This window comes from Pygocentrus nattereri, chromosome 25, assembly GCF_015220715.1.
Source record: "Pygocentrus nattereri isolate fPygNat1 chromosome 25, fPygNat1.pri, whole genome shotgun sequence".
NCBI classification, from domain to species: Eukaryota; Metazoa; Chordata; class Actinopteri; order Characiformes; family Serrasalmidae; genus Pygocentrus; species Pygocentrus nattereri.
In genome coordinates this window covers 24,046,813-24,059,729 of record NC_051235.1, presented here as the reverse complement: position 1 = coordinate 24,059,729, position 12,917 = coordinate 24,046,813, and the positions used below count along the sequence as shown (strand labels likewise).

Sequence of the window (12,917 nt, the reverse complement as noted above, 5' to 3'; positions counted from 1 at the left end):
ATTCAAATGTTGGGGATTTGGAGACATCTCTGGTGGAAGTGTAGTTGGGCTGCAACTTCTTCCCTAAGTTGCGACAGGAACACAGTCGAAACTTGGGGAGGGACGTGTCGTCTGAGGATGAAATTGAATGATCTACTTTTGTCATCATATCTTCATTGGTATAATGTTGACTTTGTATTTCATACCTAAACACAGAACCAGAGCCAAACCTGCATTTTGAGCCTGTGGATGTGATGGTAATACATTAAGATGTACAATGTGACCTGAAAAGACACAAAATCTGACCAAAAGCTCCGCTTCTTTTTTTTTATTTATTTATTTTTACCCGATTTTCTCCCCAATTTAGTCATCTCTAATTTCACTCGCTAGTTAGGACTCCCCCAGTCACACAATGCCATCAATGCTAGGAGGGTGAAGGCTAACACAGGCTTCTGTGTTAGACCTGTGAAACCAGGCACTGCATCTTTTCGAACCACCACTAACGCAACATCATTGGACAGCCAAACGTGCTCAGAGAAAAGCACCAACCACCAGATCAGGTGCTAGCATCGCGCTGTGATGGGGAGAAGGGGGGCCCTCCTACCCACCCAGAGAGAGCAAGGACAATTGTGCTCTTTTGGACTTCTGGCGACGGATGGCTGTAGCATCACCAGGGATCGGACTCGTGATCTCCTAACGATAGGGCCAATGCTTAGACGGTTGCGTCACTCGGGAATCCCAATGCTCCTGACTTTTAAAATAATTCATTTTTAAATTTCATATTTTTTTTGACGATCTCTCACAGTAGCTCAAGTACTTCTTTCTATACAGTACCTCTTTACATTTTTAAAATAAAAAACAATTACATGATGCAGCTTTATATTGTCACAATATTGGTAAGATATTCACAATTAATCACAATTAGACATTACGCTCAAATTGTTCATACCTAGCTTCAGCACCTGAAACTCAAAGTCTCTTTCGACTGCTTTCTATAAAATACTCACAAACAATGTCTTGAATGTGCAGTGTTCAGGACACACGCCCATTCTGCATATGTCATCATTTTGAAACTCTAAACACAGACTACACTCCAACAAAAGTCCCCATGACTAAGCTAGTGAGAAATGAGTAATAAGGCTTGTCCTCAAAGGCTTTATACTCCAGAAAAGATATCACGTGACACATAACAGCCACGGGTCTGTTACCACAGTAACCACCTCCGACACACACACACACACACACACACACACACACACACACACACACACACACACACACACACAGCCAGCCCCACCCCACCCCCAGCCGAGTCAGAGCGCACTCTTGTCCTCGTCTCTCCAGAGTCAAAAGTTGAAGTCCTTTTGTGTGCCTGTGTTGCTCCATAGGCTCTGGGAGTACAGCACAGGGGCATTAAAAGGCTGCAGGGGCCCCGACTGTGGGTCTAAGAATAGCACCCTGCAGGAGGAGGGGGACAACACTCTGATTAGCCGCAGTCTGCAGGGAGACTTCTGCGCAATAAAAGCTTGCTAATCCAAACACTGGCCCTCTCCTCGGCTTTCAGCTCAAATGCCTCAATGACGTTTTTAGAAGTGGTCAGCAGTGATAAGCGCATGTGAGGCTCCAAGAGCTGATAATCATTGACCAGAAGCTGGAAACAAGAGGATTGTCAGTCAGGCCCTCAAGCTGGGTCAGTGGCATAGGGCTATGGATGTCATACACGCAGATGCACACACACACACACACACACACACACACACACACACCCACACACACACACACACACCCACACACACACACACACACAAACCACATACACATTTATTTTTAAACATTGTCAGAGCTTCCATTTAGATATATATAACATAGATACTAAATATTTATATGTAATAATAATACAATGTGTCCTATATGTTTTATATATGCAAAAGTTGTAGGCACCTGAGGAAAATACACTGTCCATGCTCAAATATGCTCATGCTCTTCCCCCCTCCCAATCTGAACTGATTTAACCTTGCACTCAACAGCTGCAGCTTACCTACACTGTACTGCTGCTTTTAGAACAATACTGTTTACATCTATTACTTGCACAGAGTAATATTGTTTACTGTTTACATCTCTTTTCATCTGTCACTTGATGCACTTTATGAACAGCTGCTCCACTTATTTGTACATACGCACGTGTAACTTTAATTCTATTTCAACTTTGCACATACTGTACACTTTTTTTCTTTTACCTTTTACTACTGTTTTTTAGTTATTCTTATATTTAAGAGTATATATGGTGAATGGAGGAACAGCAAAGTAAGAATTGCCTGTTCTGCTGTGCACATGACAATAAAACTCTTGAATCTTGAAAATAAACACGTATCTCCATCTCAGCAGCTGCCCTATGCATTGTGTGAAAATGTCATGGTAAAAGAAGCAACAGAAAAGGTCCAGAATTACTTGAAATAAAATCTTTTGACATTAACTTAAATTTACAGTTCACAATGTTTTTGTCTTCTCCTCTATGGTTACCATTTAGTAGACACATCTTTAGTTTTTTGGACAGCAAATATATTCAAAAAGCTATTTATCTGGGTGGTAAGCATTGTGAATACAAATAACATTAACAAAATAAGTACTGATTTTACATATGACAATTTTTTGATTCATCCATTTCTAATCGTCTTCTAATTAGTCCGTCTGTGAATTTAATCAGATGTGCTTGTGATGGAATTCAACAAATCCATGGCTGGAGTCTTCCAGGAGAAATTCTAATGCTCTAATAAGGTTTTTAATTTTCCAGACAGAAGCTCAGTTATTGCCTAGATAAATGGTTTTAAACAGATGTCTTAGGTGTCTACAACTTTTGCACAGTACATTTAGGAAAAAATCATGTTACATTAATTTCCAAGTTAAGACAAGGTTTTCCTTCCCCTGCAAACTATTTTGGAGATACAAGGGTTAGTTCCAATGGTAGGTCACAAGTATCAACATACACTAATGATAATAATAATATTATATATACATAACTATTATATATATATATATATATATATATATATATATATATATATATATATATATATATATATATATTATACATAACTATTTATACATGATATAGAGGTAAATACCTATATGTATCATGTCCAACAAGTATACAACTTAACTACCTTTATTTCTCAATGATAGCATGTTAACACATCCTCTACAGAAAAGCACATATATTTGTCTGCAAATTGTAGTGCACAATTTCTGTTTATTCCATTCTATTTATTCTATTTTAACTACTGAATAACTAAATAAATAAATAAAATGGACCACAATGTTTGCACAGACCACATTTTATATTTTCCCCCCAATATGTTAAATTCACAATTGTGCATTTACATATGTAAAAGTGTGTTCTCTGTAGAGGATGTGTTAATTTATTTTCTCATAGAAAGACAACAAAACATTGACGTCAGTAACTAAAAGAAAACCTTTTTTTAAAGACTTTATAAAAAGACTTTTTTAAGACTTAAAGACTTTATTCTATTCATCCAGACACTGTTGGTTACTGTTTCTGTCTGGTTTCTTCAAAGGTCAAGACATTTTTGTCCTGAAAACATACAAAAGCAACCCCGCACACACACACACACACACACACACACACACACACACAGGGGTCCCCGTGGCTTCAGTCAGGCAAAACTCTCTTTCATCCTCATAATCAAAGGACTAGGCGAGCACACAGAGTATTAAATATCCTTATTAAGGTTGACTCAGAGCACCGCGGCGCTGCCGACGACATGCAAGCCTTTCTGGTTTGCACCATGACTAAATGGCTTATGTCTCAAACCTGCTGCCTCACATGATCCCAAGCAGAGTAGGAGACAAACGACTGCCACTCAGCACCTTCATGCACATCTTCATATATGGCGCCGCCCATGGCAGCCCCTGTGTTTGCTTAGAACATTGTCACTTTTATGTTCTAACTTCATGTTTTGAGGTAAACACAGGACTTTATTTGTCTCTAAAGTGATCTGTGATGTTCACCTCCTGTGCCTTGTGTATTTATCCAGTAGTCCTGCCAACACGTACTGTATGTCTGAAAATATCTAATTGCGACAAGCATTATTCTCTGTAAAAAAGTTTTTCTGGCCAAGAAGACCAGCATATATAGTTTTTCTGGCTTGAGGCTTGAATGCTTAGTGCCACAATTGCCAGTTAGTTGTGGTTGTGTTGTACACAGCGCACGGGTGTTGCTTCTGACTGGTTTAATTAATCTACGGGCAGTTCACAAGCTTCCTGTTATTAGGTTAAATAACACTTGTTAAAGGAGAATTCCACTGATTTTTAAAAATGACATATTTGAGTTGTAAACTGAGTCATTCAGAAAGATTTTGATGGGGAATGGCTCACTGTATAAAAACTGGTTTACAGTGGTGGTGATTGGAACCAGGGGTCTGTATGCAAAACAAATAAAGCCAATTATTTACTAACCAAAACCACCAATATGTGTCTTGTGTGTTTTTATATATAAAGTTGATTATGGATATATAGCAATTAATCTGTTTTTTGGGTAGTTTTCTCTACGACAGAGCATTTTAGATCAAACTACTCTGGATGACTTTGTTTACATCTTAACAATTTAATCATACAGAAATTTTGAAAAATCTGTGGAATTTATTTTTAAGACAACAATGTTGGTAAGCTACAATAAAAAATTCCAGCTCTTGTAATTGGAAAGTAAGTAGTACACTTTCAAATGGCTATTTTGATATAATCTTTCAGCCCTAATGTACTGGCATATAAAGAGATCCTGATTCTGATTGTAACAATGTGTTTTACCTCATATCTACAAAAGCAAACGTGGTAAATTTGAACACATTTTATCAGACATTAAAATGATCACTTATGCAGATATATCATCAAAATACCTGTAAATGAGAAAGAAAATGGGTATTGTAACCACAAGAGGAGGTAAATGGGCCAGCTGTCTAAAGAAAACAATGATGCAATTCCTAGAAAGCACTGAACATTTGAAATGATAAGAGACAACAAAGCCTAAAATAAACATGTCGAACTACACGTGCACTGTGTGCAATGACAAGTTTAAAAAGTTTTAGTTCTGCGTTTTTATGCATTTTGCTGAATTTTCTGATAACATAGGGAGAATCATTTGGGATATTTTGGGAGTTTATCCTCTTGAATACAGAAGAATCCTAAGCAATGTTTTCTTACTTGCATTGCATCCTCTCTCTTTACTCTCGTTCTCCCTACTCTCTCTCCTTCTTCCTCTCTGTCTCTCTGTCTTCTCAGCTGACTCTCGCTCCATGTCCCTTGTTAGCTCTGACACACTGTAACGAAACGCAATTACTGTTAAAGAGGGAAGAAAAGGCGGCCGTGACGGCCCAGATAAAGAGACTTGTGCTGGCAAGCCGCGCTGAAGAGGCATTAGTGAGCCAACGATCCTGTCCTATTCAGCATGCCTCGCACACTCCTACTCACTCTGTTACACACGCGCACACACACCAGCACAGACAGTGCACTGAGTCAGTTCTAACAGGTAATTCATTTTACGAAATTTGAATTTATTAATTTTAGATTCTATTTTCTGTTTCTTTTAATATGAACAGGGCTATTTCCTGTTTTCAGTGGGTTTTTAAAATATCAGCAATAACTGTGTTCTGCCAGTCTTTAACAACAAAAATGGTAACACTTTATTTGGATAGTACACTTTAGATGCTTTGTAGACACTTAATTTACTTTTAAGTCACATTCAACTAAATATCTACAAAACTGACTGTAATGTTCTTTAACTCTAAATCTGCTCTAATCCTAACCCTAACCTTAATCTTAACCCAACACCTAAACCTGACCCTTACCCAGCTCCCATCCCTAATCCTGGTCCAAATCCTAACCTTGACCCCACCACTGTTTAGAATCAACTGAGTTTCAAGATAATTTGTAAAAAAAATGGAACATCTGTAGATAATCTACAGGGGACTATAGTTATCCAAATAAAGTGAGACCCAAAAAACAACTAATGTATTTTTTAATTTAAGTACATTAATTCCTGTATTTCACGCTGGTCTCTGAAAAGCAAACTATTTAATGAATTAAAGGGTCTATGCATATTCATGAACATATTTACATATAAACACCTATACAGTATTTCGGCTCCGCCCATTCATGGTGAAGTTATAAAGAGTGTTTCAGCCTGGTCTGCTTTTAAAATAAGGTGAAACATAGGGTGGCCAATCAGAACAGAGCTAATTTACATTTAACAGTCTAAAAGGTATATGTAAAGAAAATATGTGAAGGGTTAAACAGAGGTCATGTAAAAATGGACAATATTTTGGGACATAAAATCTTGGGCATCAGGGTGAAAAAAATAAATGAAAAATGTAGAATACGGGTCCTTTAGACTAAACGTTGTGACATAACTTCAAAAAATTACAAGACCTGCAGCTATCACTCTTTTACAACATGGCCAAATCGAACAACACAAGCCTCACCAGGCCGAGGTGATTGTTACTTACGATAAGAGTGTTTCTAACAAAGCTGCCATTGCAGTCTTAGCTCAGGAGCCCAGTACGACTGGAGCTGCTTGTCAATCAGGCTATTGTCGGCGTGCGTAAAGCTGCAGACAATGGCTCTTTGTCTCTGGGCTGGAGTGGACGACCGGGCCCTGCCTCGGCCACAAGAAGCCCTTCTCTGTTTGCTGAGAATAAATCAATCTTTTGAGCCTTTGGTAAACCACACACCCCACTGTCACAAGGCAAGAAGAGCAAATCGGAGCAAAAGCAGACGGACACTCACTCGCTCATTCACTCACTCACTCTCTCATGCACCTGCTTCTGCTGTGATTCCAGCGCATTTCACCTTGGCCAGGAGCAGGCGTGGCCCTGCACAGCAACACGTAGCACTTTTTAACACAAATATTATGTGAAGGAACATGTAGCTGCTTTGAAATGTGAACACCCCGCTTGGCGTTTCAAGCTGTTTGACATTAAATCAAATACAATCGTAAATTCTTTTGCATATAGATGCTTTTGTGTCTAAACGTACATATCCATTCCATATTCTACAACATTTGTTCACACTATGTGAACATTTTAGAATGAATGGACCAATGTAAATGGGCCAAATTACTTGGAATAAAATCTCATCTCATCAACAAACCAGATAAAACCAAATACATTTTGCTTAACCATTCCTAAAATATTAAAGGGCCCATATCATAGAAAATTATGTATGTATGTAAACATGGTTGGTCCATACAGTCCATATATAGAAGGTTGCACAGCAAGTTTTGAAGTTTGTTTCCGTAATGTCACAAAAACCAAAACATTTACATATCAGCCCACAGCAGTTTATTGTGAAAATAAGTTAATATGTCCTCTACAGAGAACATATTTCTGCATGTTTTAATACACGGTTACTATTTATTTAGCTCAATTTAGCACACTGAGTAAAATAAAAACATAACAAAAAAATATATATATAACAAAATAAAATACAGCAAAACATTATGCAAAAATTACAGCATATTGTATTTTTATTGTAATATTTTTTGTATTGGGGTCAGACAGCATCTCTCATCCATGTCAACCACACCCATGTGTGTGGGAGAGAGAGAAAGACAGAAAGACACAGACTGTCAAAAACTTAGAGAAAGAAAGCTGAAGGGTGCTTCAATGTTAATGGAGCGTTCAGGGAGTTAAAGGGATGTTCCAGAATGTTTCTTCCTAATCTGTATTTGTTGCATCTAAAACTTGCATACTATGTGCATGACTGTATATCAGTATTTAGGGCACAGTGACAAAAACAGCCTGTTTAATCCTAAAGGATGAAGAGAGGATGGACAATGATCATGTAAAAATAAATAAAGGCTGTGTTTGGTAAAATAAATAAATAAATAAAAAACAAACAAACAAAAAAACCAAGCATCACACAAGGATCTTTGCAAAAAATGAAGTAATCAAATACAACAAAAATGTAGGATATGGACTCTTTGAGTAATCTGTTGATAGTTTTGACCTGGTATTTTTGTATAGTATAGTGGGCAGCAGTGCGGGCTGAAATGAAAGTGTGTCCTATTGCCTGTAAGTGTGTGCGTGTGTGTGCGTAAAAGTGTGTGCACACAGTCAGAGAAGCGTAGTTATGGCATTGTTCTCTCCCCCACCCCCAGCGCAGGCGAGCTGCTTCAGCTGCAGACATGGGGAGGGCTCCGGGCCTCTCCCTCCTCTTAAGTTAACAGGCCAAGGTCAGAGGTCAGTGCAGGAGAAAGGTTGTGAGTAACATGCCCTGAGAGTAGACAGAAAGATAGGAGAGGAATATTGTGGAAGAGAGAGATATGCAGTTTTTCGCCTTTGCCATATTGAATTTTTTTGTTTTGTTTTTATCTGCTTTGTCGAAGATAAACAAATAAACAACACGCATCAGACTCACAGTGAGAGGGAGAGAAAGAGAGAGAGAGAGAGAGAGAGAGAGAGAGAGAGAGAGAAAGAGAGAGAGAGATATAAAAAAGAGAGAGCCAGCTGTTACCATTGCATCTCAGTGTGAGATGAGTGAAAGCTCATTAAACTTCAAAGATCAAACAGAGGCAGGCAGTGACAAGAGAGCCTTTGTGGAGGAGATGTAATATGTGTGCTGAAGAGGGGAGAGGACAGGAGAAGAGAGGTGGAACAAATCAAATCCCCAGCTGGGAGAAAAAAAGTCATACCATCCATTTAAACAAAGATATTGATGGCAAAAAAACAGCATAGGGACCACATAAGCAAATTAAAGTTTATGATTAGGATATTTTGGAGCTGTACACTATTGTTTGGAGGCAGGTTTAAAATGAGACTAAACTGTTTCTGAATTCTGAATATACATTGCAAATGGCACTAAAATGAGTAACAATAGTCACCTACGATTGAGGTGGGAAATATGATTATATCTTATTGTGATCAAATTTTGTTATTATGAGAAACAATATGAATTTCTGAGCATACTGTGGAGTTTATTAGAAAAACTCTGAACAACTGCATGTTTAACTAGAAAGACAGCATTATTAGTCCTGTTTAACTGGATTTAGCGCTGTACAGGATGTAAAACATTGAATAAGTATTACTGTACCAAGAGTTTTTGATGGCTGTTGTGGCTTTTCTTCTTCTTCTTTCGGCTGCTCCCTTTAGGGGTTGCCACAGCGGATCATCTGCCTCCATCTTGCCCTATCCATCTACTTTTACACCAACCATCTCCATGTCCACCTTCACTACATCCATAAACCTTCTATGAGGTCTACCTCTTCTCCTTCTGCCCGGCAGCTCCATCTCCAACATTCTTTGACCAATATATCCACTAATCCTCCTCAACACATGTCCAAACCATCTCAACCTGGCCTCTCTGGCTTTATCTCCAAACTGCTCCACCTTCACCGTCCCTCTGATCTGCTAATTTCTAATCTTGTCCATCCTTGCCACTCCCAACGAAAATCTCAGCATCTTCATCTCCGCCACCTCCAGCTCAGCCTCCTGTCTTTTAGACAGAGCCACAGTCTCCAAACCATACATCATAGCAGGACGCACTACTGTCTTGTATCCGCATGATAGTTTTGGCACAGGTTTTACGCCGGATGCCCTTCCTGACGCAACCCTCACCATTTATCCGGGCTTGGGACCAGCACCAGAAGTACACAAAGTACACCCCTAATGGCTGGTTTGTGGCAATACTAATGCATTGTGTCAAAATATCATGATACATATTGTGGATCTAGACATGTTTTTTAGTATCGTGATATGACATTTTTGCCATATCACCCATTCCTAGGTGTAATGATACACAGAATTTAATTCAATACAATATGACATGTGGAGTCTAAATTTGATGCATGTTTAAATACAGATAAAATGTGACTTACGCTAATATGTTAAAGTTTCAATTTCCAGTTTAGAGCATTTAACATTACAAAGTACAATGTTTGAAATAAAAGTTGGGCTTGATATTGTCCTAATCTAATGGTCTAGCGGCAAGATAATATGTTAGGCATGAAACAATAAGCTTCAATGCAAGTTGATAAAATACAATAATTTATATGGTTACAAAAATGTCTTATGTGTCTCTATAAAAGACACACAAACACTTTCTAAGCCGCTTCTCCCTCAGGGTCACAGGGCTCTATAAAACAGAAATACCCTTTTGAATGATTACTACATGACCATCAGACACAGTAGTATGAAGCTTAATCTTTATGCTGCTTGTGTTTTGTAATCATAGGTCATGGGATGCTTTCACATTACACAGCAAATTCTTTCTAAGCAAGTGACAGAAACATTGCTTTGCCATTTAACCTAGAGCACAGGGAACAATGCACTGGCAGCTGAATTCATCACTCGAAAAAAACAAAACATCTCTACTGCCCTCTAGTTGTCTACAAGGCGTAATGCCAGAGAACTCGAGCACATCGGTCATAGTAGAGCAAAACGTCCTTACAGCCCATTTACAGCAACTCAACAAGCATAAAATATCCATGTCATACAAACTGACCAAATCACTCTGCATTATGGCACCGTCTTCGTCTCTGTGGGTGGTATACAGTACACACCCTGCGTTTGTGGAAAACAAACAGCAAGCAGAGCATGGGCTCTGGACTGTTCCACATGCTACACAGCTAATGGGGTGCAGAGATACAGCTAATAGACCACTCACAGGCAATCCACACCCAGGAGCTCTCTCCATGGGAACCAACAGACTCTAGAAATCTGTTCATTTCCATCAGCTTTGCCAACAAAAACTAAAAATGGTAAAAGGCATGTTGTAAATGGTAGAATTTATAAGGTGAGCCGAACAAGTACAGCTTGTTCTAAATAAAGAGAAAGTGTAATTGTTTTACATATATGAGCAAAGAATCAGGTGATTGAGGACATTAGTAGACTATTGAGACTATTCACATAGCAATGGATTTAATTAGGTACTAACTGAAGATAATCAAGTACTAACGGCTGTTGATAACACCAAGCTATGCAAACTTTAAGCACATTGTGGTACAATAACTCAGACAAGATGAGGTATGTGTTACATGACAGTACATCTTTGACATTTTTCAGAAAGAACTGCAAATAGCACGTTTACTTTATGTGGAGATTATTTCATTTTTCAAAAACGTTTCTGTAGGGAATCAAAAGTGGCTCCTCTGGTATCGCTCAGCAGAGCCATTTATTTTTTAAGATATTAAACCTAGTGACACTCAGAGTAGCAGACATTTCATACTACTTAGATTTACTGTAGATAGTCAAGTACTGACTGCGAATGATAAAATATACATGGTGACGTGCTGAATAAGAGAAGACACAGTACACTGCAAAGTCAAAGAACACCCTTCATTTATTTAATTTCCAGTCAAAATGACCATTAGGCTAATATAAGTTGTTCATCTTTTATCATCAGGAAAAACATATTTCACGAAAAAATTCTGCTATATAACTGTATTTTTTCAGTATTATGTGTGTCCATCCTTTATTCTTATTACAGCTTACTCCTTTCCAGAAACTTCCTTTCATTTTCAAATCTGCAAAGATATTTTTGACACCTCCAAAGTTCAGTCTTAGAAGTTAATTGCATTTTCTGCTTCTCAATAACCAAGTAATCCCAAACACATTCAGGTTTGGGTATTTACACCATCGCTGATGTCCTGTTTCAGTGTTCTAGTATAAATGTTCTTCTTTTTGGTCTATTACCTTTTCTCAGCTTCCTGACAGCTACACATCCTTTCAGACCCATAGTTCCATAGTGCTGAGTTATCTTTTTACAGTGGAATGATGGACAGAAACACTTGTGTGCTTTTGCAGATCACAGCCTGATTTTCTCCTCTCTCTCAAAGACCAACACTTTAAGTACTATTTATCTGATGGGGACAGTTTTGTTGGTCTACTAGGTCTGCTGCATAAGACTCGTGTTTGTCATGTTTGCTTGAAGGAAATGTTCTTTCTGGGACACGGGCCATGTGGAGCACATCAGATATATGTATGTATGTGGTTTTGTGCTCCTACTCACTGAGACACGTGAGTGACAGGCAGGATAAGGCTGTCCCTCTCTGGCTCCAGCTCCAGATCATCCGCAAAACTGCTGTTCCTCTGCAGCGGGGGAGGGGACTGGATGTCCAAAGACCCTGAGCTTTTCTTTACTACAAACACACACACATACTCAAAGTCACCTTCAACCTTCAAGGAGGTAGTTTGGCATGCCAAACAGCTCTCTACAAACTGCATGTGAGCCATGAACATCGATGTATTATTTCTGTTTATTGTTGCTGTCACATCAAAACCTCATACAACTCATCCACCATTTGGGAAAATGTCGGCTAAGCATTTTAAGATAAATGAACCAATAGAAATGGTCTAGAATTAAAATGAAAATCTCTTCTTTAATGCATATTAAAGCTGAAAACCGTTTTGCTTCTCCTATAAAGTGACCCCTTCGATACAAGGTTTTGCTATGACAGTGACATTATGCTATGAACATTGTTGTTATAAAATCATAGTGCAAGAAAAAAAGAGTGAAAGGGCATAAGTGACATTACTTCACCATTTCCAGTCCCAAACAAAACCTCATGATGGGAGGAAGGTATTAGAACTAAGAATTTCCTCCCTCTCCCTGTTATTTTAGCATTCTTTAGGTTGGGGTTAAGCAGGCCTAAAAGCTAAGATCAAGTTACCTGGAGGAGGGGAGAACTGGAAGGAAGATATAGAGGTCCAGGACTGTTGACGTTCTATGAGGGGAGGGAGTAATGCATGTTATCTCTTCTGTTTTACCTAAACTGTTCACCATTTAATTTCACAGAGTTAACCCCAGATGCAAAAGAAGAGGGATGGAAAAATATTCAAATATAGAGATTCACCATTAAATAAATACAACAACAGAGCACATGAGAAAAAGCCCCCAAAGAACCTTGACAGTGTTCAGTAATAGGAGTGGTT

The 12,917-nt window shown here is 38.5% G+C and overlaps 1 protein-coding gene across 2 annotated transcripts in view; it reads right to left on the bottom strand.

The window, feature by feature from the left end:
- kcnq1.1 (potassium voltage-gated channel, KQT-like subfamily, member 1.1) overlaps window positions 1-12,917 on the bottom strand; it is a 54,772-nt gene that overhangs the window by 18,041 nt on the left and 23,814 nt on the right. For both annotated transcript variants that reach the window (XM_017716419.1, XM_017716420.1), the window contains 2 exons: window positions 12,656-12,709; window positions 11,995-12,124 (listed from right to left, as the gene is read on the bottom strand). In XM_017716419.1, the coding sequence (XP_017571908.1) occupies window positions 11,995-12,124; window positions 12,656-12,709 (184 nt within the window). The remainder of the gene's footprint in view (window positions 1-11,994; window positions 12,125-12,655; window positions 12,710-12,917) is intronic.